This window comes from Pseudorca crassidens, chromosome 12, assembly GCF_039906515.1.
Source record: "Pseudorca crassidens isolate mPseCra1 chromosome 12, mPseCra1.hap1, whole genome shotgun sequence".
NCBI lineage: Eukaryota > Metazoa > Chordata > Mammalia > Artiodactyla > Delphinidae > Pseudorca > Pseudorca crassidens.
Genome location: NC_090307.1, coordinates 51,745,402 through 51,766,046, shown reverse-complemented (window position 1 = coordinate 51,766,046; position 20,645 = coordinate 51,745,402). Strand labels below are relative to the sequence as shown.

The window sequence follows — 20,645 nt, the reverse complement described above, 5'->3', positions numbered from 1 at the left end:
GAGGGATGGAAGGGGCAGCTACCCTGAGACAGAAAGGACAGGTGGGGTGGGGAATGGGCTTGGGAGGGTCTTCCAGGCTTCGTGATTTAAAAGCTATGCGACTCCTACCTGGGAGAGGCTTCCTAATTTAATCCTCCTTATGGTTCTGCACAAACGGTGAAGTGGAAAACGGCACCAGGCTGGAGGAGACATCCATTTGACAGGCAACTGATTTGAAAAGGGAAATTCTTAATTAACAGTTTTCTCAGCTTAGGTTTTTTAAGTTTGATGTCTCAGGAAAGCAAGCTGTTGTTTTTTTGTGTGTTTTTTTAACTTTTCCACAGCTTAATGCCATTTTAATGTCATATTTTTTCATTTGTTAACACTTACTGAGCCTCCACTGTGTGCCAGGCTGCCAGGCATCATCTGGCACTAGTGGTTAACTACGCAATGATAAATACAAGCACAGAGTAAGGTGAAAAGTAAGCATATATGCAGGAGCTCGCTGGGCAGAGGTGGGGAGGGAATAGGAAAGGCTTCCCTCCTCAGCCCGTGCTCTGGGACACATTTCTCCCTTGGCCACTCGGAGCCGCAGATGACAGACGTGCTGTCTGCTCTTTATTTGCTGTACCGATGTCATCTGTGAAATCAGGAAGTTTTAGTTTAGTCCATTGTGTTTAGCACTACCATAAAATGAGAATAAAAGAACCAGTTATTCCTCATAATCGATAACTAATGCTTTGCAAGATTAAGGAAGAAGCAGAATCAAACTTCCTGAATATTTATGTCACTTTAAATAAGGTAGTTTTTAAATATGTATCTTTTACATAGAGAGTTTAGATGTAGGTGAGACATCTAAAGGAAAAGTATTTTAAACTGAGATCTTTTGCGTAGCATGGCTTGTTAGGCAGACTATGGGGCTGGTCACCCCAAATAAAGCCCTATTATTAGGACAACCTGCTGAGTAGACTTGGGTAAGCCACCTCAGCTTAGTTACCTTCTTGATAATTAGGGAATACATGGATTTTCTGCTTCCTATCCATTTTCCGAAACGTAGAATTCCAAATGACACCAATTACACATACATACGTATATATGAATATTTTATCATGTCTTAAAGTAGCAGTAGCTACCTTTTACTGAATGTCTGCTATGTGCAGGCATTGTACTAGATTCTTTACTATATTATCTTTTATATCCACCCACCAAAATAGGTATTGTTAGTACCATTGTTCATTCATTCATTCAGCATATACTTATATCTGACACCTAATATGGGTCCAGGCATTATCCCAGGGCTAGGGATGCATCAGGGAGCAAAACAGCCCACTCAAAACAATTCACATCCTCATGGAGCTTAACATTTTTGTAAGAGGAATAGATGAAGAAATGGAAGCTTGAGGGATTAAGATAACAGCCCAAGATGACATGGACTGTGGTAGAGACGGAGGTCTAGCCAGATCTTCCTGATTCAAAACCCGTGTCCTGACTTCCCTGGTGGTCCAGTCAGTAAGACTCTGCGCTCCCAGTGCAGGGGGCCCAGGTTCGATCCCTGGTCGGGGAACTAGATCCCACATGCCAGCCACAACTAAGAAATCCGCCACCCTGCGTGCTGCAACTAAGACCCGGTGCAGCCAAAATAAATTAAAAAAAAAAAGATCTCCCATTCACTTTGTTATACAGCAGAAACTAACACACCATTGTAAAACAATTATACTCCAATAAAGATGTTAAAAAAAGAACCCATAAAAACAAAACAAAACAAAAAATCTGTGTCCTCTGCACTATATCACCAGTTTATCCATTGGTAAAGCATATTTAAATTGCCTCAAAGTTCTTTGATGAAAAGCTTAAATTTGAGAAAGTCAAATGCCATATTTCCTTGATTCTATCAATTCCATTGATGATAAAACACCACACACATCAATTTAATGACAATTTAGGGGGGATAGAGTGGGAGTGGAATTTTGCTAATGAACAGAAATATTTTAATTTACATCCCAGTTCCAGAAACATTAACATGTGTTTGTGTTATTTTTTGAAGAAAACAGACACAATCAAGGAAATATGATCTTTTACCTTATAAATAAGGAACTGAGTTCTCATCACTAAATCATCTAGAATAGTAAAGGCTCAGGCTAAGGTGGCAGTTGTAACTGCTCAGTTGTTTAAGCCCCTTATGTACATCACTGCAGCAGTTAGTGCAAATAAATGTGAATTATGCAGACTTGAAATAGTACAATAGGAAATATTAATAAAACCCCCTTTATGCAAAATATTGAAACTATATGAATTTTACTTTAAGTTTTTTCTTCGAGGAAATGAGCCATAAATTAAGCAGTGTGTATTTGTGTGATATCTTCAGGAACACAACTCTTGCGTAAAATTCACCCACCCCTGATTTCGGTACTGGTCAAACCACTGGCTCCTGTATGCATTTTGTTCATCTGCCATTTGGCTGTCGGGATGATTGAGGACCTTGTCATCTGGGGTGTCAAGGAGCAAGGGAGCAATCTGTGCCTGCCTTCCCCTCCTCACCATTCTCATTCAAGTCATAAATGGCTCTGTACTGAGACACATTCCCTCTTGCAAATCTATGTCAGCCCTTCCTCTCATAGGGTTACAAGATCCCAAACAGGGAGCTAGAAGTTGAGACATTGGGTGGAATAAATGATGAGCCCTTTGGGTGTCTCCCCTCTTTTTCTGTATTCTGTGTAGGTGTGCACCAGGATATTTTGGAAATCCCCAGAAATTTGGAGGTAGCTGCCAACCATGCAGCTGTAACGGCAACGGCCATTTGGGCAGTTGTGACCCCCTGACGGGAGGTAAGATCGACTCACACGTCTGTTACGACTCACACGTCTGTTAACCTACCTTTATCAAACTGGTATAAAATAGCTGGCAAAGAAGCCAAGCAAACATGTTCAGCAACCACATACACAATTCCAGCTAACAAGTTGTCCCCTTGTTTTGACAAAGCCGGGAATGCTTAGGTAGTATTCACAGGTTTGGTGAATAACTTACTTCAAGTAGGTTTCTTTTTTTAGGTAAATTGTTTTTAAAACATCACTAATTATAGCCAAAATAATTTCAGACCCTATTTTGGTGGTTTTTGCTGAGATCTCCCTTTGACATTATAAGGGAATCATCTCATCAGCTTCCTTCGTGTATGTATCTGAAGGAGTCAGAGTGCTGTTTCTATTAAAGCAGTAACTGTTCTAGGATGTGGGTGTATAATTGAGATGGATTTTACATACCAAGAAAAAAAACATTAACTGGGAGTTAGTATAGGTTCATTAGGAAAAAACAAAGTTGGAAAAACAGGAAGACTCTCTACGTCCTTCTTTGATGGAGAATATTAATGTGGTTTATCAGGAAAATGCCATTGATGCAGTGCAATGCCAAATCCTTAGATAAAATCTCTCATCTTATAGACAAGATGAAGAACTAAACCCTGGATGTACGGATTAGATCCAGTCAAGTGACTGTTTCCAAAGGAACGCAGAGTAAATGGAGCCTTATCAGTCTAGAACGAGGTGTCTGTTGTCATGTTTGGGGCTTCATCTGGGCTCCATCTTGTTCAACATCGTAGACTTGAATGGAAATATAGAAGACCTGCCCACCCAGTTATCAGGTGACACAAAGTTGGAGGAGCTAGCAAATGCCTCCTATGACACATTTAGAATAAAATAGGGCCTCAACAGCCTGGAATGAGGAGCCAGTTCTAACCAGACAAAATTATGTTGGGGTAAGCGTGGAGTCGGTCCTATAGTTGAATGGAAAAAAAGATAAGTTTGTGATAAATGAGACGTGACTAAGGTTTCAGTCAGCGGTGAGTTCAATATGAATCAAGAGGGTAACGTGGCCCCTTAGACACCTTGTACTATCTCCACTGAGTTCTAGTGTCCAAAACCAGGTGCCCTGCCATTATTCCCTGGTCCGCCGCCCATGCAAGTCCCCGCAAGGGGCCCGTGTCTTTACAAGGCAATAGACAAGCTACAAGTTTGTTCAGAAAGAAGAGGCTGTGAAGGGACTTAGAGCCCTGTGACATGAGGAAGGACGGACAGACCAGGATGGTGGACGGGAGACTTGGAAAGGACGGATCTGAAAGGCACATGTGTGGGAGAAGGGTGGGTCTTGTTCTGTGTGGCTTAAGGTATGGAGAACTCACATCCAGGAGTGGAAGCTAGAGGGAGATCTATTTTAGATCATTCTGAGGAAGAAGTGTCAAATGTTTAAAGACGAGAAGGACTGGTTTAAAAGGAGATGAGTTCTACTGTCACTGGAGGTGTTCAGGAGAAGTTTCGGCATCAGACACGTCGTTACTCGTGAGATGAATGCTTTTGCTAATAGCAAAAGTAACCAACCTAGAATGAGGATGGGAACTCTTTGTTCCAGAAATGGAAGAAAATGCTCACCTGTGAGACACGTTTGTTCCTGTGAGCTTTTTTCCCTCTTTTTCATTCTCTCTTTCAATTAATAACGTACAGATTCCTTGGTGGTCAAAACTCAAACTTGTTGAGAAAATTGCACTGATAAATCAGTCCTCTTCCTAAGCCAAGTCCCCCATATACTGTGTTTGCAGGAGTTTGTGAAGGAAATAAAACCATGTTTCCTGCCTGTAAGGCATTTACGGTCTAATTGAGGAAATTAAAGTGACACAGCTATATGTCCATATAAGAGTGAGTAAAAGATTTTTTTAAAAAGGATGAGTAAGAGAAACCTATGATTACATATAATAAAATGTCTACAAAGATACTGTGAGGAGACACTTATCGTCTTTGAGTGGTAGGATCAAGGATAATGTTTTATCTCATTTTGCTGATTTTCCCAAATTTTCCATAGTGAACTTATATATATTTTTTTACAGTTAAATGTGGTTCAAAACGTATGTGTATACACACAAGGTGTGGCTGCTGAGAACACACCTGAAAGCCTCCCTGTAGCATGTCTAGGAAAGTTTCAGGCTTAGAGTTTTCCTTTAATAAAGTCAGATGATTTTTCACAGGAAAATGAGAGGGCATTTCAGCGTAAGAATGCATGGTATGGGGAAAGGAGTAGAAGTGGGAGGAGTAAAGACTGTCCAGGGGTGACCATTAGGCTTTCCCGTCTATAGCTGAGAACCTCAATATTTAGCATATGTGAGCAGTAGGTGGTGGAGTACGTCCACTACTTCGTGTGCATATCTCACAGCATCTGTCACACTGTTGTGAAATGTGCCTGTCTCCCCCATAGGACCATTAAACTACAGGACACCAGAGACTTGCTATCTTTGTATTCCTGCCCCTAGCACAGGGCCATGGCACACTGGGAATGCTCAAAGGTGCTCAGTGTTTATTGAATGTTCTTGAATGATATTAGAAGAGACATCAGCAGTTGTATAGGAGGCTACCAAATGAGGACAACACCAGCGATTAGGAGATTTCATTTCATAAGAATGGTGTGACCCTTTGTAGAGAAGAAACTGAATATATAATCAGAGAGGCCACACGAGAAGTTCCTGTAGCAAGATTGTTGGGAGATGAGACAGCTCCCCAAGCAGTGGCACCGAGGAGGGAGGGAAAAGGGAAGAGCCGGCCATGCTGTGTGGCTGGGTGACTGAACACAAAACTAGCTTTCCCCAAAGCCAAGTTAAAAAGCACGTGAAGGGGCTTCCCTGGTGGCGCAGTGGTTGAGAGTCCGCCTGCCGATGCAGGGAACACGGGTTCGTGCCCCGGTCCGGGAAGATCCCGCATGCCGCAGAGCGGCTGGGCCCGTGAGCCATGGCCGCTGAGCCTGCGTGTCCGGAGCCTGTGCTCCGCAACGGGAGAGGCCACAGCGGTGAGAGGCCCACATACTGCAAAAAAAAAAAAAGCATGTGAAGAGTAAGTTTAATAACGCTGTCTTCTCTGGTTACTCCTCATTTCAGACTGCATAAACCAAGAACCCAAAGATGGTGGCCCTGGAGAAGAATGTGACGGTGAGAAGAGAAATGGCCCCTCCTTTCCAAGTTGTGGGGTTCAGCTTAAAATCCATGAGCCCTACACTGGGACACGCAGTTTCGAGTCTGGGAAAGCAGTGGTGGGAGGTGGTGGAAGGAGGGCTACTTAGAGTCACCTCCAGCCTCTGTCAACTAAAATCTGTGTGACCTCGTGCAAATGACCTTACTTCTTCACGCCTCGGTTTCATCATTTGTCAGATGGTAAAACTGAGGTTGGTAATAACTATGCGAACCTCATAGAGCTGTTGGAAAAATGCTTATAAATCCCTTATCATGATTCTTGGTAAATAGCAAGCACTCCATAAATAAAAACTATTTATTACCCTTTTCCCACATACAAAATAAGCAACAAGTTGAATAGATTCACCATTTCTTTTTCATTTCAGTTTTATTGAGATATAATTGACATGCAACATTGTATTAAAGTATATAACATAATGATTTGATATATGTGTATGTTGTGAAATGATCACCACAATTAACTTAGTTACCATCCATCACCTCACACAGTTACAAATTTTCTGTCTTGCATTAGGAATTTTTAAGATCTACTCTTCTAGCAACTTTTAAATATATAATACAGTGTCGTTAACTATAGTCACTGTGCTGTACGTTACATCCCAAGAACTTACTTATCATATAACTGGAATTTTGTACCTTTTGACCACCCTCACCCTTTTTCCCCATTCCACCATTTCTTTGTCAAATACCCCCTGTCTAGAGATCTCCCTTTTTCAGAATCTGCATCTTTCCCGGAGAAGTCCAGGATTGTGATTTTTGCCTGTGATGGGCTATGTGTGTATTAACTGGGCAGCACAGCTCTGGGGCTCTGTTTGCATTCCTGTGGCTCCAGCCCACAGCACTTGTGCCTTTGATTGCGGCCCCCACAGATTGTGACAGCTGTGTGATGACGCTCTTGAACGACCTGGCCACCATGGAGGACGAGCTCCTCCTGGTCAAGTCTCAGCTGCAGGGCCTGAGTGCCAGCGTGGGGACCCTGGAGCAGATGAGGCACTTGGAGACCCAGACCAAGGACCTGAGGGTAAGTACTCTGTGGGTCCAGCATGATGCCTGACCCAGAGCAGATACTTGGTGAAGAGAGATGCTATGTGAACGAATACTCCTCATGTGAGAAAGGGGAGAACTTGACTCCACTTAAGGCTCAGGGAGGCTGTCCTCCTTCCTCTGATCTAAATGAAGGTTAGATTTTTACTGGTGAAAAGTACCGGTGAACACACAAAACTAACACTTCTAAGTGAACGTTCCTTACATACTGAATGTTTCTGGGCTCATTCTTCTCATAACTTTAGCTCACTGTTTTGCATTTGGAAGACTCGTACGAATTTGAGTACAGTTGTTATTAATTCTTCTTTAAATGTTTGATGGAATTTTCCAGTGAAGCCATGCGGGCCTGGGATTTTCTTTGTTGAAAGTTTTTTTTTTAATTGAACTGTAAGTTCAATTAAAAAATAGATATGGGACAATTAGGCTTTATCTGTTTCTTCTTGAGTGATATTTAGTAATTTGTGCCTTTTGAACAATTTTTCTATTTCGTCTAAATTACCAAATGTATTGCAATACAGTTGTTCATAATTTTTCCTTATCCTTTTAATATCTGCAAAATCTGTAGTGATGCTTTCTCATTCATTCTGGTTATTGGTCATTTGTGTCTTATCTCTTTTTTTGATTATTCTGGCTAGAGGTTTATCAATTTTATTGATCTTTTTATTTCATTGATTTCTCTCTGCTTTTCTTCAGTTTTCAATTTCATTGACTTCTGTTCTTATCCATATCTTTTCTTCCTTCTGCTTGCTTTGGGTTTAGTTTGCCATTCATTTTCTAGTTTCTTAAGATAAAAGCTTATTTACTGATCCAAAACCTTTCTTAACATAAGCATTTAGTGCTATAAGTTTACCCCTAAACACTGCTTTAGCTGTATTCCACACATTTTAAAATATTGTGTTTTCATTTTCATTCAATTCAAAAAGATTTTCTAGGGAGCTCCCTAGTGGCCTAGCGGTTAGGATTCTGGGCCTTCACTGCTGTGGCCTGGGTTCAATCCCTGGTGGAAACTGAGATCCCACAAGCCACGCAGCGTGGCCAAAGAAAAAAGAAAAATTTTCTAATTCCTCTTGTGACTAGAACTGTATTGTTTAATTTCTGAATTGGGGATTTTCCAGATAACTCTCTGTTATTGATTTCTAGTTTAACTCTTTTGGCGTCAGAGAACATACTTTATGATTCCAGTTCTCTTAAATGTGTTGATGTCTGTTTCATAGCTCAGAACATGTACTATGTACAGTTGGAAAGAAGGTGGTCAAGAGGGTATCCTAAGAAGTACTAGGGCCGAAAGTGCCCCACGGGCCAGAGTCAGGCTCCCTGGGGGGAAAACGGGGGCTCTTCTGCCTATAAATGGAGGCTGAAAAAGCAACCTCAAAACTTTCCAATTCCCATTGTTGGACAATGGCTGTATGAGAACCTAAGAAAGGACAACCTTGCAGCCAGGATGTGGACAAGACTCACAAACCAGGATCTGTGCTGAAATGTGACATTCTCACTATCACCATAATGTACAAGTCCTAAGCTGTCACTATAACACCTGGTCCTGGACTGGGGGGTCTGGGGTGGGAGTAATGATGACCACAAGATCACCGGACAGGGCACAGAGAGTGCAGGGAGAAGAAGAAATCTCCCTCTTGGAAGGAGCCTGCAAACACTGTAACAGACAGATAATAAGAAAGACATGCAGCAGAAGCAACAGTCAAGTGATGAGTTCCCTTTAGAGAAAATGAAAATCATAGGACAATCTGAAAATTACTTTAAGGAATAACATCCAGGGCTTCCCTGGTGGTGCAGTGGTTGGGAGTCCGCCTGCTGATGCAGGGGACACGGGTTTGTGTCCCGGTCCGGGAAGATCCCACGTGCCGCGGAGTGGCTGGGCCCGTGAGCCGTGGCCGCTGAGCCTGCGTGTCCGGAGCCTGTGCTCTGCAACGGGAGAGGCCACAACAGTGAGAGGCCCGCGTACCAGAAAAAAAAAAAAGAGAATAACATCCAGTAGAAGGAACAAGAAATTAGAAAAAAATTTTAAACACCAGAAACCAAACAAGAAGAGGTAAATATGAAAAGATCTAAGTAAAACTCGTGGAAATGAAGAAATATACTCAAAGTAAAATAAATCAGTAGATGAGATAAACCCTAAGCTAGACATAGTGAAAGAGGGTTTGGGGAAAGTTTAATAAGTGCTTTTGGAATGAGGGCTGATTGTAAACCATTAGTGGCTATGGTTGAGTACATACAGCAAAAACTAATGCTAGAAAACTGGTTCTTTTCCATCCCATTAGGGTAATTTTAGAGCATGGTTTGCAGGCTTAACATGGAGAGGAGGGGGGGAAGTCTTTATGTTTTCAGAGAAAAAGAAAAGCCACTTGGGTTACTTTGATGTCATCAGTACAACCCTGCATTTTTTCAATGAAGGGAAGGAAACCAACATTTTGGTATCCATCCTATGTGCCAGGCTCTGTGCTAAGTGCTTTCCTTACGTCTCACAACATCCTGTGAGGAAAATAGTGTTATTTTTATTTACCAGGCCTGGAAAAGCTAAGTAACTTGCCCTCAGTCACACAGCTAGTATGTGGTGGGTCCAGAAGGATTCAGGCCAAGGTGAAATTCCTTTTTTTTTTTTTTTTTTTTTGGCAGCTTTATTTGCAATAAGCAAAAATCAGAAACATCCCAAAAGTCTGTCAGCAGGTGAAGGCATAAATAAATGACTGTACATCTACAAAGTAGAATACTAGTTTGCAATACATTGTAATGAACTACTGATGCATGGGTGAATCTCAGAATAAGTACTCTGACTGAAAGAAGCCAGCCCAGGGAAAGTTCATATCCTAATGAGTGTGTGCGTGTTTATGTGTGACAATCATAAGTTGTGCACAGTTCTAGAAAACGAAAAGTAATCTAATAGTGTGTGTTCCTGGTGATGGGGAAGGAAGTGTCAGGGAGAATCGGGGGGAGGGCTTACAAGGGGCATGAGGAAATGTTTCTTATCTTAATTGTGGAGACAATTTCATGGGTCATGTGTCAAAGCATATCAAATTGTGTACTTTAAACACGTGCCTTTTGTTGTATGTCAGTTATACCTCAGTAAAGCTTTTAAAAAATCAAACGAACAAAAACAGAAAGAGCCTCATTGACCTGTGGGACAACATCAAGTCACCAAACCTATATTTAATTGTTGTCACTGAAGAAAAATGAAGTGAGTAAGGGGCAGAAAAATATTTGTGCATTTAACGGTAGAAAATGTTCCAATTTTGAGGCAAAACTATTAACTCACAGCTCTAAGAAGTCCTGAATTCCAAGCAGGATACAGAATAAAAGTCTTACTGAATCCCACCATTAATTAATTGCTTTAAAAACAAAAATAAATTGACATACTTAAAAGCAGGCTGAAAATAAAAAGATGCATTACAGAAAGGGGAGCAAAGGTAAGAATGACTTTTGTCTTCCTGTCTGCAAAAATTAAAAATAAAACATCTGAAACAATCAGGGCACTGTTGCACAAATTCCAGTTTGTCCCCTAGTGCAGATTATAATAAAACAGAATTAGTAAAATCTACATGTGTTAACCTGCTCTGTGAATGTAGAAAGTCACAGAAAGTTGTAACCTTTTTTTGACAAAATAAAAGAATATCTACTCAGGAAAATGTCAGTCTGTTTTTATAGATTTGTATGAACTTGAGAAAAGTGTAAAAAAGGTCCAACAGATAATTTTGTTCTCTGTAACCTCTGATGTCTGGGATTGGTGAGGGTTTTGAAAGTAGGGTGATTGATTGTCAACCATTATTCATACACAAGATGAAATTCTAAAGACCACGCTTTACCCACTATACTTCTTACTTCTTATACTTCTACTAACACTCTTTAGAATGATGTGCCTTATTTGCCTACAACAAAAATAAAATAGAACTATCTTCTTGCAATGTCACACAAACACTATGAAAATTCAGTAGGAATATGTATGAGAAAGCAACTAATTTTTTGGACGGTCGTATGTATGTGGCATTTTATAATACATTAGCCCACTTACCACTGAAAACAACCCAGCAGCTTAATATTATAATCACCAATATACAGATGAAGGAGATAAAGTCCAGTGAGCTTATCTATTAAGTGGTGAACCTAGGGTGTGGACCTGAGCTGGAAAGCCTGTGTTCTTTTACCCAACGCTGTTCTCGTGTGCAAATAGAGATAATAATTTTGCTTTTTCTTGTAAACATTCTCAAGGTATTAACATATTTTTTCCCCAAAATTGAAAATATTTACTCTTCTAGATATTATATGAGGCAATGTCACCCTCTAAAAGTAATGAGGCTGTTGAGTTCCTCAAAAAGGACAGGGGACCAGGATTTGAGTCCTGAAGCAATCAGTAATCACCTGTACTGCTGTGGCATGGATGGGTCACCCAACTTCTTTGGGCTTCTGTTCTCTCATTTTTTTTCATATTGAATAAGGGTATTCAATTAAATGAGCTACAAATTTCCCTCCTGCTCTGTAATTCTTTGAATCTAGTGAGTCCCTGAATAGAGTAGCCATAGGCACTTCTTTTTAGTATTATCAGGTAACATATAGGTTAAAAATAACTGAACAATTCTTTATAATAGAATCTAAACCTTAATACGTCAAGTAAGTGACATCACCCTCATTTCTATAAGGTTAGATCGTTAATTCAAGTAAAGTATCTCTTGTCTCTTCATGTTTTTAAATTTTACTACTTTATTTTAGAGCCATATCGCAACTTACATCAGAAATTTATTCTTCATGTGGCCTATTTCAAAGAACCGTATTTTTTTTCTAAGGATCAGCATTGGTCTTGCTAAATGAAGCTTTTCACATCATCACCAGGTTTACCAACTTGGTAAGACTTCCCTCCAAATTTCTACTCTAAAGTGAGATTAACTTTGTATGTTACTTTCAGAGCCAGTTGCTCAGCTACAGTTCCACCGTTTCAAATCATAAATCAAAACTGGATGGCCTGGAAAAAGAACTGAGTAACTTGAATCGTGAATTTGAAACTTTGCAAGAAAAGGTAATGTGTTAGGTCAATAACATTAACTTTTTTTTTTTTTTGCTTTCAGAATACTGTTAGTTTTTTCCTCCCATCAACTTACTTTTTGCTCATCAATTTGTTTTTCATATAGGTTCAAATAAATTCCAGAAAAGCTCAAACATTATTTAGCAATGTTGATCGGACAACCCAAGGCGCCAAAGAGCTGGACACAAAGATTAAAAATGTCATCCGGAATGTGCACGGTAAGAAGAGTTACTCAGCCCAATTAAACATCTTTTATATTACTTTGTAGCCTTTGTTGTACAAAGAAAAAGTTCAACATTATGAAAAAGAACCTGTAGTGATACTAAAAAACCAATATGAACCCTCCATAAAAATCTCGGCCTTTTTTTTTTTTTAGTAGTCTGCTGGAGTCCAGAATTCCCAGTTCAATAAACTGCTTGATGTTTTCCAGTTCTTGTGAAGCAGATCTCTGGGACAGAAGGAGAAGGAAACAACTTGCCTTTGGACGATTTTTCCAGAAAGCTGGCTGAAGCGGAGCGCATGTTGAGGGAACTGAGGAACCGCAACTTTGGGAAGAACCTGAGGGAAGCAGAAGCTGAAAAAAGAGAGGCTCAGCTTCGTAAGGACCCTCCCAAATTCTTGCATACAATCCGTTCTAATTGGTTTGAAATACGGTGTGCAGAGTGTCTAGTCACCGGTGCCAGGTGGAGGGGCTCATCCTTTCAGCGTATATTACTGGTAGAGGATCACGTGGTGAAAGTAGGTAGCCCCTTCAGATTACTGAGAAGCCGTAGGACAGAACAACACTTTTTTAATTTATTGAAGTATAGTTGATTTACAATGTTGTGTTAATTTCTGCTGTACGGCAAAGTGATTTCAGTTATACATATATACATACTTTCTTTTTCACGTTACTTTCCATTATGGTTTATCACAGGATATTGAATATAGTTACCTGTACTTTGCAGTAGAAGCTTGTTGTTTATCCATCCTATGTATAAGAGTTTACATCTACCAATCCCAGACTCTCAATCCTTCCCTCCCTCCCCACTCCTTGGCAATCACAAGTCTCCTCTATGTCTGTGAGTCTGTTTCTTTTTCATAGATATGTTCATTTGTGTCATATTTTAGATTCCACATATAAGTGATATCGTATGGTTTTTGTCTTTGTTTGGCTTACTTCACTTACTTAGTAAGATAATTTCTAGGTCCATCCATATTGCTGCAAATGGCATTATTTCATTCTTTTTAAAGGCTGAGTAATATTCCATTGTACATATATACCACATCTTCTTTATCCATAGAATAGAATATCTTACCATCATGCAAAAAAAAAAAGTTTCTTCTTAGATATTAGACACTGATACCTCTTGTTCCTTTTTAACTGCATTTTCGTTCTTCTTTCATTCATCTCCACTCAGCTCTCTCATATCATTTTTAATGGTCACCTGATCACCATTGAGCTTTTGAATCATACATTGATATTAGCACTACTGTTACCTCCAAAAATGAATATACTAGAAATTAACTGAATATATCTAAAGGTTTGGGTTAGGGGAAAAGCCTCATTAGCTCAAAACTGTAAGAAATAATAATTTGGTGTATGTTTTCCCAAATACTGACCTTTATTCTCTAGTAAAATGATGTATCAGTGGTTACAGATAGTAGCAGTTCTCTTTTAGCATTTGTATTGTTTAAATTTAATATTAGCCTTGGCTTTTAGCTGCAAGGAGACAGTGTTAGTAGTAGAAGGAGCATGTACTTTGTGCTCTGCAGGTCAAGTTCAAGTCCCAAGGCTAAAACCGTGTCACCCAATTTCTCAGGCCATCCATTTTCCTATCTGAAACATGAGGATGATAATTACTGTTTTCATGTGGTTGTCGCGAAAGTTAAATGAGACAGTGTGTGTATAACATAACATAAATGCTAGTTTCCTTTCCTGTTCCCTTGCAAGTTCGAGGAAAACCATGAAGTGAGTAGAAACTCAACTCTCCTTCTGTAGTCTTTATAAGTTAGCTTCCAATGTACTCATCTCTCAAGTGGAAAACAAAAAGGTGATGTATTACAGTGCTGACTCGGATAAGGAGCTGGCTGGAAAACCACCAGGTGGAGAACAATGGGCTTGTTAAGAATATACGAGATTCTTTAAATGAATACGAAGCCGAACTCAGTGACCTCCGTGCCGCGCTACAGGAGGCCACTACCCAAGCAAAGCAGGCCACCGGCCTCAACCGAGAAAACGAGAGGGCTTTGGAATCCATCAAGGTGAGGTCACGGTCAGAATCTGCATGGTTTGGTTAATGACGAGGATGAGGGAACAGGAATCTTCATCGTTAATAAAGTGGCAGAGCCAGGCAGCTGTCTGTTCACGAAACCCTAATCAAATAGGAGCGAGGCATTAAAGGCAAAATCAAAGTAGTTGCTACTCCTCAGCGGCCAGAAAAGTTTCTGACCTTAAACCACAGAGAAAGCAGAGCAAATCGCTTCACCCCCACCCCTGGCTGATAGAGTGCTGGACCAATAATGTGGCCAGATAGGTGAGAAATTAATATTGTTATAATTAATTCAAAGTGTACAGTGTATGCTCTAAATAACTGACTTTTTGCGTCATATATGTAAACATCATTATCAGAATCACCAGCAAAGGCATTTTAAGCCATTACTTGCTTCATAGGAAATAAGTCAAAATACCGGCCACATGCAGGAGTTGCAATGAGGATTTAAAGCTCGAATTCTATAGTGTGTATTTCAGTGGTGAACACTGTAGGCTAAAACAACAACAAAAGTGTGAGGGGCTATGAAATGACAGTAAGATCAAAGTGGAATAACATAGGACTGAACACCGCCCCCCCCCAAAAAAAAAAAACACAAGAATTTCGTAAAAGACAATGACTAATATCTTCACTGATGGTGATAGGGTTAGCTCCCAAAGCCTCTTCAGGTAGTAACACCTCTGTTGGAAGTCACTGATTTTGCCAAGGGGAAGGGAGCAGGGTCCAATTTTACGGGTCCCTGAACTCGGTCCGCCTCCACCCTGGCATCCTAAAGTCCTGTGTGTTTCCTTATTGAAGTGTCCCAACATCTTCGCTGGGACCGGCATGTAGAGTGTGCTGATGGTTGGTGCTGATTCCCTTAGTTAAAATCCCTCGTTCTGATCCCCTAGCCAGAGCTTAATTATATATCCACCTCATGGGCCTGGTTGAGCCCAGTGTAGAAACCTTCTCCAATGTGACAGCGATTGTTTCATTGGCATGTTGTCTGTGGAAACTATGACAACACACCTACACAACAAATTGAGCTGATGTCTCATGGCTTTGGAGTTTCCTAGATGACCTTTAAGTGCAAGAAGACATTCTGACTCTGAAACTACTTCTATGCTGTTGTCCAATAAATGTGCCTGTGCCTTCTGACGATACATCATGAAGCTCACAGATATTCTTTTTATTCTCTCCAGAGACAAGTTAAAGAAATGAATTCCCTCCAGAGTGACTTCACCAAGCATCTAGCCACCGCAGACTCTTCCTTACTGCAAACTAATGTTGCCTTGGAGCTGATGAGTAAAAGCCATGAGGTAGAGGCAAAACTGGTTCTCTGGAAAATCAAAAAGCATTTAAATTATGTTTTGAGGAAACTATGAGATCGGCTAACCAATTTTTTCTCCAATATATGTCTTTTAGGTGGAAGAAAATATACCAGATGGTTAAGAGTGGTTGTCCCTTGCGGGGGGGGGGGGGAGGGGTGAATGATGTATCTTCTCTAGATCTATCTCTATTATCTAATTTGCCTGCAGTGAGTGAATGTTACTTTTGTGATAACGAAAAAAAATGTGGTGCTATTTTTAAAATATCATTTTCATCTCTAAGATGAATAAGGTCTGAGGATCTAATGTAAAGCAATATGACTCTAGTCATATACATATACGTACATATACATAGGTACATATACATATACATACATATACATATGACTCTAGTCATATACATATTCATATACAGCACTATATTGTATAATTGAAATTCGCTAAAAGAGAATTTAAATGTTCTCACCCCCACTCCCAAAAAAGTTAAGAGGATAAAATATGAGCTGATTGATGTGTTAACTCACTGGGGGAATCCTTTCACAATGTATGCGTATATCAAATCATCACTTCGTGCACTTTAAATAGCTTACAATCGTATGTCAGTTATACCTCAGTAAAGCTAAAAAACAATTAAAAAATAAAATAAAATATCAGGCATACATTATTAACAGAAGACATTTAGGACTGGTAAAAGATGGACAACATTTCTTAGCAGCCCATTGGTCATTTTGAAAATATCTTTTATTATCGCTATTTCTAAATCAGAAAAAAGGTATTTTGGTTTAGTGCAGCTATACACAAATGATAATAATGAGCTTTTATAAAATCTATCAAAGTGGGTACCCACCATATGGAAAATGTTCAAAATGGTGGTATAACTTGGGAGAATATTATCAGTGTCAATATCTCAAGTAACCAAGGAATAATTGGTGTGCTGAGCGGGCTCAGAAAACAGTTTCTCATTGTTGCTTCCTGGAAACGTCATTTACAACAGAGGTCAAGAAAATGGCATATACGTGCTTTGCTTAAGTTGACACTACCTCTTGTTTACTTGGAAAATATAGGAATATGAAAAACTAGCTGTCACCTTAAATGAAGCAAGACACGAACTAAGTGACAAAGTGAGAGAACTTTCCAAATCGTCCAGTAAAGCATCCCTGGTGGGGGAGGCAGAGAAGCATGCGCAGTCTTTACAGGAGCTGGCGAGGCAGCTGGAGGAGTGAGTGGCTGGCCTGACGGGTCTAACTGAAGGGGCCGCTGGAGCCTGGTGGGAAGGCCTCTCAGGGGGAGTGGGGTCTCCAGACCAGGGTGGAGGGCGGCACCCAGGGCCCAGTTCCGAACCCGACCAGCTGCAGGGGCCTGATTCCCAGCTGCATCTTTGGGGCAGAGCTGCAGAGCTTGCAGCCCCAAGTCTCCATCTGTCAAATGAATCGGGAGGTTAGGGGGCTCAGCTGCAGGCAGGGGGGCCGCTGGAGCCCTCTCCTGTACCATTTTCTAGGATCAAGAGGAACACCAGTGGGGATGAGCTGGTACGCTGTGCCGTGGACGCTGCCACCGCCTATGAGAACATCCTCAATGCCATCAAAGCAGCTGAGGACGCAGCGGACAAGGCCACCAGCGCGTCTGAGGCTGCCCTCCAGGTGAGCACCTGCACTGGTACCTTCTCTCCAGGCACTCTGGAGACGACTCGTTTTCCTATCTTCTTTCTGCGTGCACCAAGGAATAGAAAAAAGCATTATTTTAGACCAGAATTTGTTATATAGAATAGACTCGAGCTTGCTCTAGATATGTCATTTCTGTATATACTTGACTGTTTGATAAATGTAGCCCACTTTTAAAAATCATTTGTAAAACCAGATAGAAATCACACTGATTATTGATTTTGAACCATGAAAGTATTATACCCTGCTTCTTACCAGGTATGTTTTTATGCTGTGACTGAGTATTGAGCATTAACATTTACCAAAGAAGAGAAATTTTTGTACACAATTTTATAACCATTTATTTCCTGTCATTTGTCTTACACCTGGGCATGTCTGTGGAGTCCTATGGTATCTTAAATGCATCATATAATATTCCTATGTCTAAAAATAAAGAACAAATTATTAACTATGAGAGAATTAGGGGACAGACCTCAGAAGGTTGAAGATTTTTATCTCCCGAAGATTAAAAGCCTAAAAACATTTTAGCTCTGTCCTCCATTATTGCAGAGGGTATTGTACAAGTGACAGTGAGAAAATGAGAAGGTGTCACACAATTTGTCATTATATCAGCAGAGATGGGTCCGCCTCCCTAAGCCACAGATGTCTTCTTAGAGCCCTGACTGTATCTTTTAAGGAACAGTCTTTTTAAACCTCCTCCTTACCTTCTAACCTCACTCTTTAAAGATTAAAGATAAGGGCTTTGGGGTAGGATGAAAACTCTTACACTATATTTCCTAAGGTGTATCACATTTAAAGCTGATAAACACTTTGCTTTCAGACAGTGATAAAGGAAGATGTTCCAAGAAAAGCTAAAACCCTGAGTTCCAACAGTGATAAACTGTTAAATGAAGCCAAGATAACCCAGAAGAAGCTACAGCAAGGTACTGAGGGTTAGGGTGGAGGCTGGGATAGTCAAAGACTTGGAAACAACCTATGAGACCAGGAGAGGCAGCCCTAGAAGCAAACGCACTTCTTGAATCTCAGTGTCCCTGCAAATGATACTTTGCAAACTCATAGCTGGGATGTGTCTACCCAATATTCTAACATATACCAAATTAACTAGAACCTCATAAATCTAAGTAAATCTTGAGGCTGATAGGCCTGTTTCGGCCTGGCCTTGGGTTTGGGGAGGGGATTCTTAGTTTTATCCCGTGTGGACCCACATAGCATCGAGGTATGTACAGTGCTGCTTTCTTACTTAAGGCCCAGGTAATTAGTTTCAGGTCATTAGAGCAACTGCTTCAAAATTTCTTAAGCCCTAAAATCTTAGCAACTGAAAGTACCAAAAATCACTACCACTATGGGGCATGAAGATTTTTAAATTTTTGTCTTTGAACTTTTTCTACTTATTTAATTTGATTTTTTTAAAAAAATAATTAAACCGTCTCGATCTCACCAAATTCCTGTGTTCAGAAAATGCTGTGTCTTGATTTTCTCTGGTCTCCTGTGGTCATTCATAGCTGAGCAGCCATCCAAGCTCATAGCCCTCACTTACCTTCTTAATCCTTTCAAAGCAGTTAGATGCCTTCTACCAGTAAATAAATATATTTATTTATTTATCTTTTTTCATTTTTTAAAATTAAAATGAGTTATTACACCTCTCCCTTTCCTCATGTGCATTTCCAAGGAGCCTGGTAACACAGGCTCTGTATGCTCCTGGCCTCTGTAACTGGAGGACCTGTGGGTCTAGGTGCGTGCAGTGGGCATCTCGGGGATGACTGCTAAGATGCAGGTCTGCTCAATGCTGTGCAGACCTTGGCTACTTCAGGGGTCACCAATACCCACAGATGATCAAGATCTTTAGGGTAATTGCCTCTTGCTGCTTTATTTTATTTTAGAAATCAGTCCGGCTCTCAGCAACCTGCAGCAAACTCTGAAAATTATGACCGTTCAGAAAGGGCTGGTAGACACCAATCTCACGACCATCCGCGATGATCTTCGTGGGATACAGAGAGGTCAGCAGCTCCTTAACCCACTGGACTTGGCTTCTTTTGTCAAGCATTTTAGATACTTACCCCTCCCTGTTTGTGTGTGCATTAGGTGACATTGATGGTATAATCAACAGTGCAAAGAGCATGGTCAGAAATGCCAACGACATCACAAATGATGTTCTAGATGGGCTCAACCCCATTCAGACAGACGTGGAAAGAATTAAGGATACCTATGGGAGCACCGGGAGTGAAGACTTCAACAAGGCTCTCACCGATGCAGATAATTCAGGTAGCAGGCAGTCTCTGCCCAGGACATATTATCCATTTTCTCCATCAGTATGTGCTTTGGTCAGTTTTAATTTTTCCCTGGTAAAGTCTGATCTTAGAAATTAAAATATTAAAAACAACTTCACATAATCCATTCAGAGAGTGTGGCTATTCTGTTAGTGAAAAGGACCAAGTAGGATTTTTGAAAAAAATCCATGAACATTACTCTTGATTTTCCCTTTTATAGAGTGGAGATATAGGTCCCTGAATTATGAGGAATTGAATTATTATTAATATTAAAGATCAAAAAGCAAAGATTTATTTTTTATAGTGGTCAAGAAAGATGATTTGATATCTAGATTGCAGAATAAGATCCATGATGTATTTATATAGAAATACGTATAATATATATTTCTATAATATAGAAACTGTATTACCTGATTCTGAGTCATCCTGTCCAACATTTGGGACCCAGACATACCACTTGACAAGTACTATCAATGAGAACATTTGTATTTAACCTTTTCTCAACTCACAATGATAAATTTCTGTTTTGTAATCTCACCAACAGTAAAGAAATTAACCAGCAAACTGCCTGATCTTTTGAGCAAGATTGAAAGTATCAACCAACAGCTGTTGCCACTGGGCAACATCTCTGACAACATGGACCGCATACGGGAGCTAATTCAGCAGGCCAGAGATGCTGCGAATAAGGTGGGTGTGACCCCACACTGCCAGGCACCAAGGCTCATTCTTTGATAAGTTACTCCATTCATTAGGAAAGGAAAGGTATCTATGTGCTCAAGAACTGGTTGTCTGTCTTTTTATTTATTTTTTGGCTGCATTGCGTCTTTGTTGCTGTGCACAAGCTTTCTCTAGTTGAGGCGAGCGGGGGCCACTCTTTGTTGTGGTGCGTGAGCTTCTTATTGTGGTGGCTTCTCTCATTGCGGAGCATGGGCTCTAGGCGCGTGGGCTTCAGTAGCTGTGGTGCGTGGGCTCGGTAGTTGCGGCTCACCGGCTCTAGAGCACATGCTCAGTAGTTGTGGTGTACGGGCTTAGTTGCTCCGCAGCATGTGAGATCTTCCTGGACCCGGAATCAAACCTGTGTCTCCTCCATTGGCAGGCAGATTCTCAA

The 20,645-nt window shown here is 40.5% G+C and overlaps 1 protein-coding gene across 5 annotated transcripts in view; it reads left to right on the top strand.

The window, feature by feature from the left end:
* Window positions 1–20,645, top strand: part of LAMA3 (laminin subunit alpha 3) — a 241,390-nt gene that overhangs the window by 177,640 nt on the left and 43,105 nt on the right. For all 5 annotated transcript variants that reach the window (XM_067699449.1, XM_067699451.1, XM_067699450.1 and 2 more), the window contains 14 exons: window positions 2,698–2,804; window positions 5,888–5,938; window positions 6,850–7,001; window positions 11,934–12,044; window positions 12,157–12,268; window positions 12,481–12,648; window positions 14,098–14,294; window positions 15,484–15,600; window positions 16,674–16,828; window positions 17,108–17,249; window positions 18,091–18,193; window positions 19,151–19,267; window positions 19,353–19,532; window positions 20,082–20,224. In XM_067699449.1, the coding sequence (XP_067555550.1) occupies window positions 2,698–2,804; window positions 5,888–5,938; window positions 6,850–7,001; window positions 11,934–12,044; window positions 12,157–12,268; window positions 12,481–12,648; window positions 14,098–14,294; window positions 15,484–15,600; window positions 16,674–16,828; window positions 17,108–17,249; window positions 18,091–18,193; window positions 19,151–19,267; window positions 19,353–19,532; window positions 20,082–20,224 (1,855 nt within the window). The remainder of the gene's footprint in view (window positions 1–2,697; window positions 2,805–5,887; window positions 5,939–6,849; window positions 7,002–11,933; window positions 12,045–12,156; window positions 12,269–12,480; window positions 12,649–14,097; window positions 14,295–15,483; window positions 15,601–16,673; window positions 16,829–17,107; window positions 17,250–18,090; window positions 18,194–19,150; window positions 19,268–19,352; window positions 19,533–20,081; window positions 20,225–20,645) is intronic.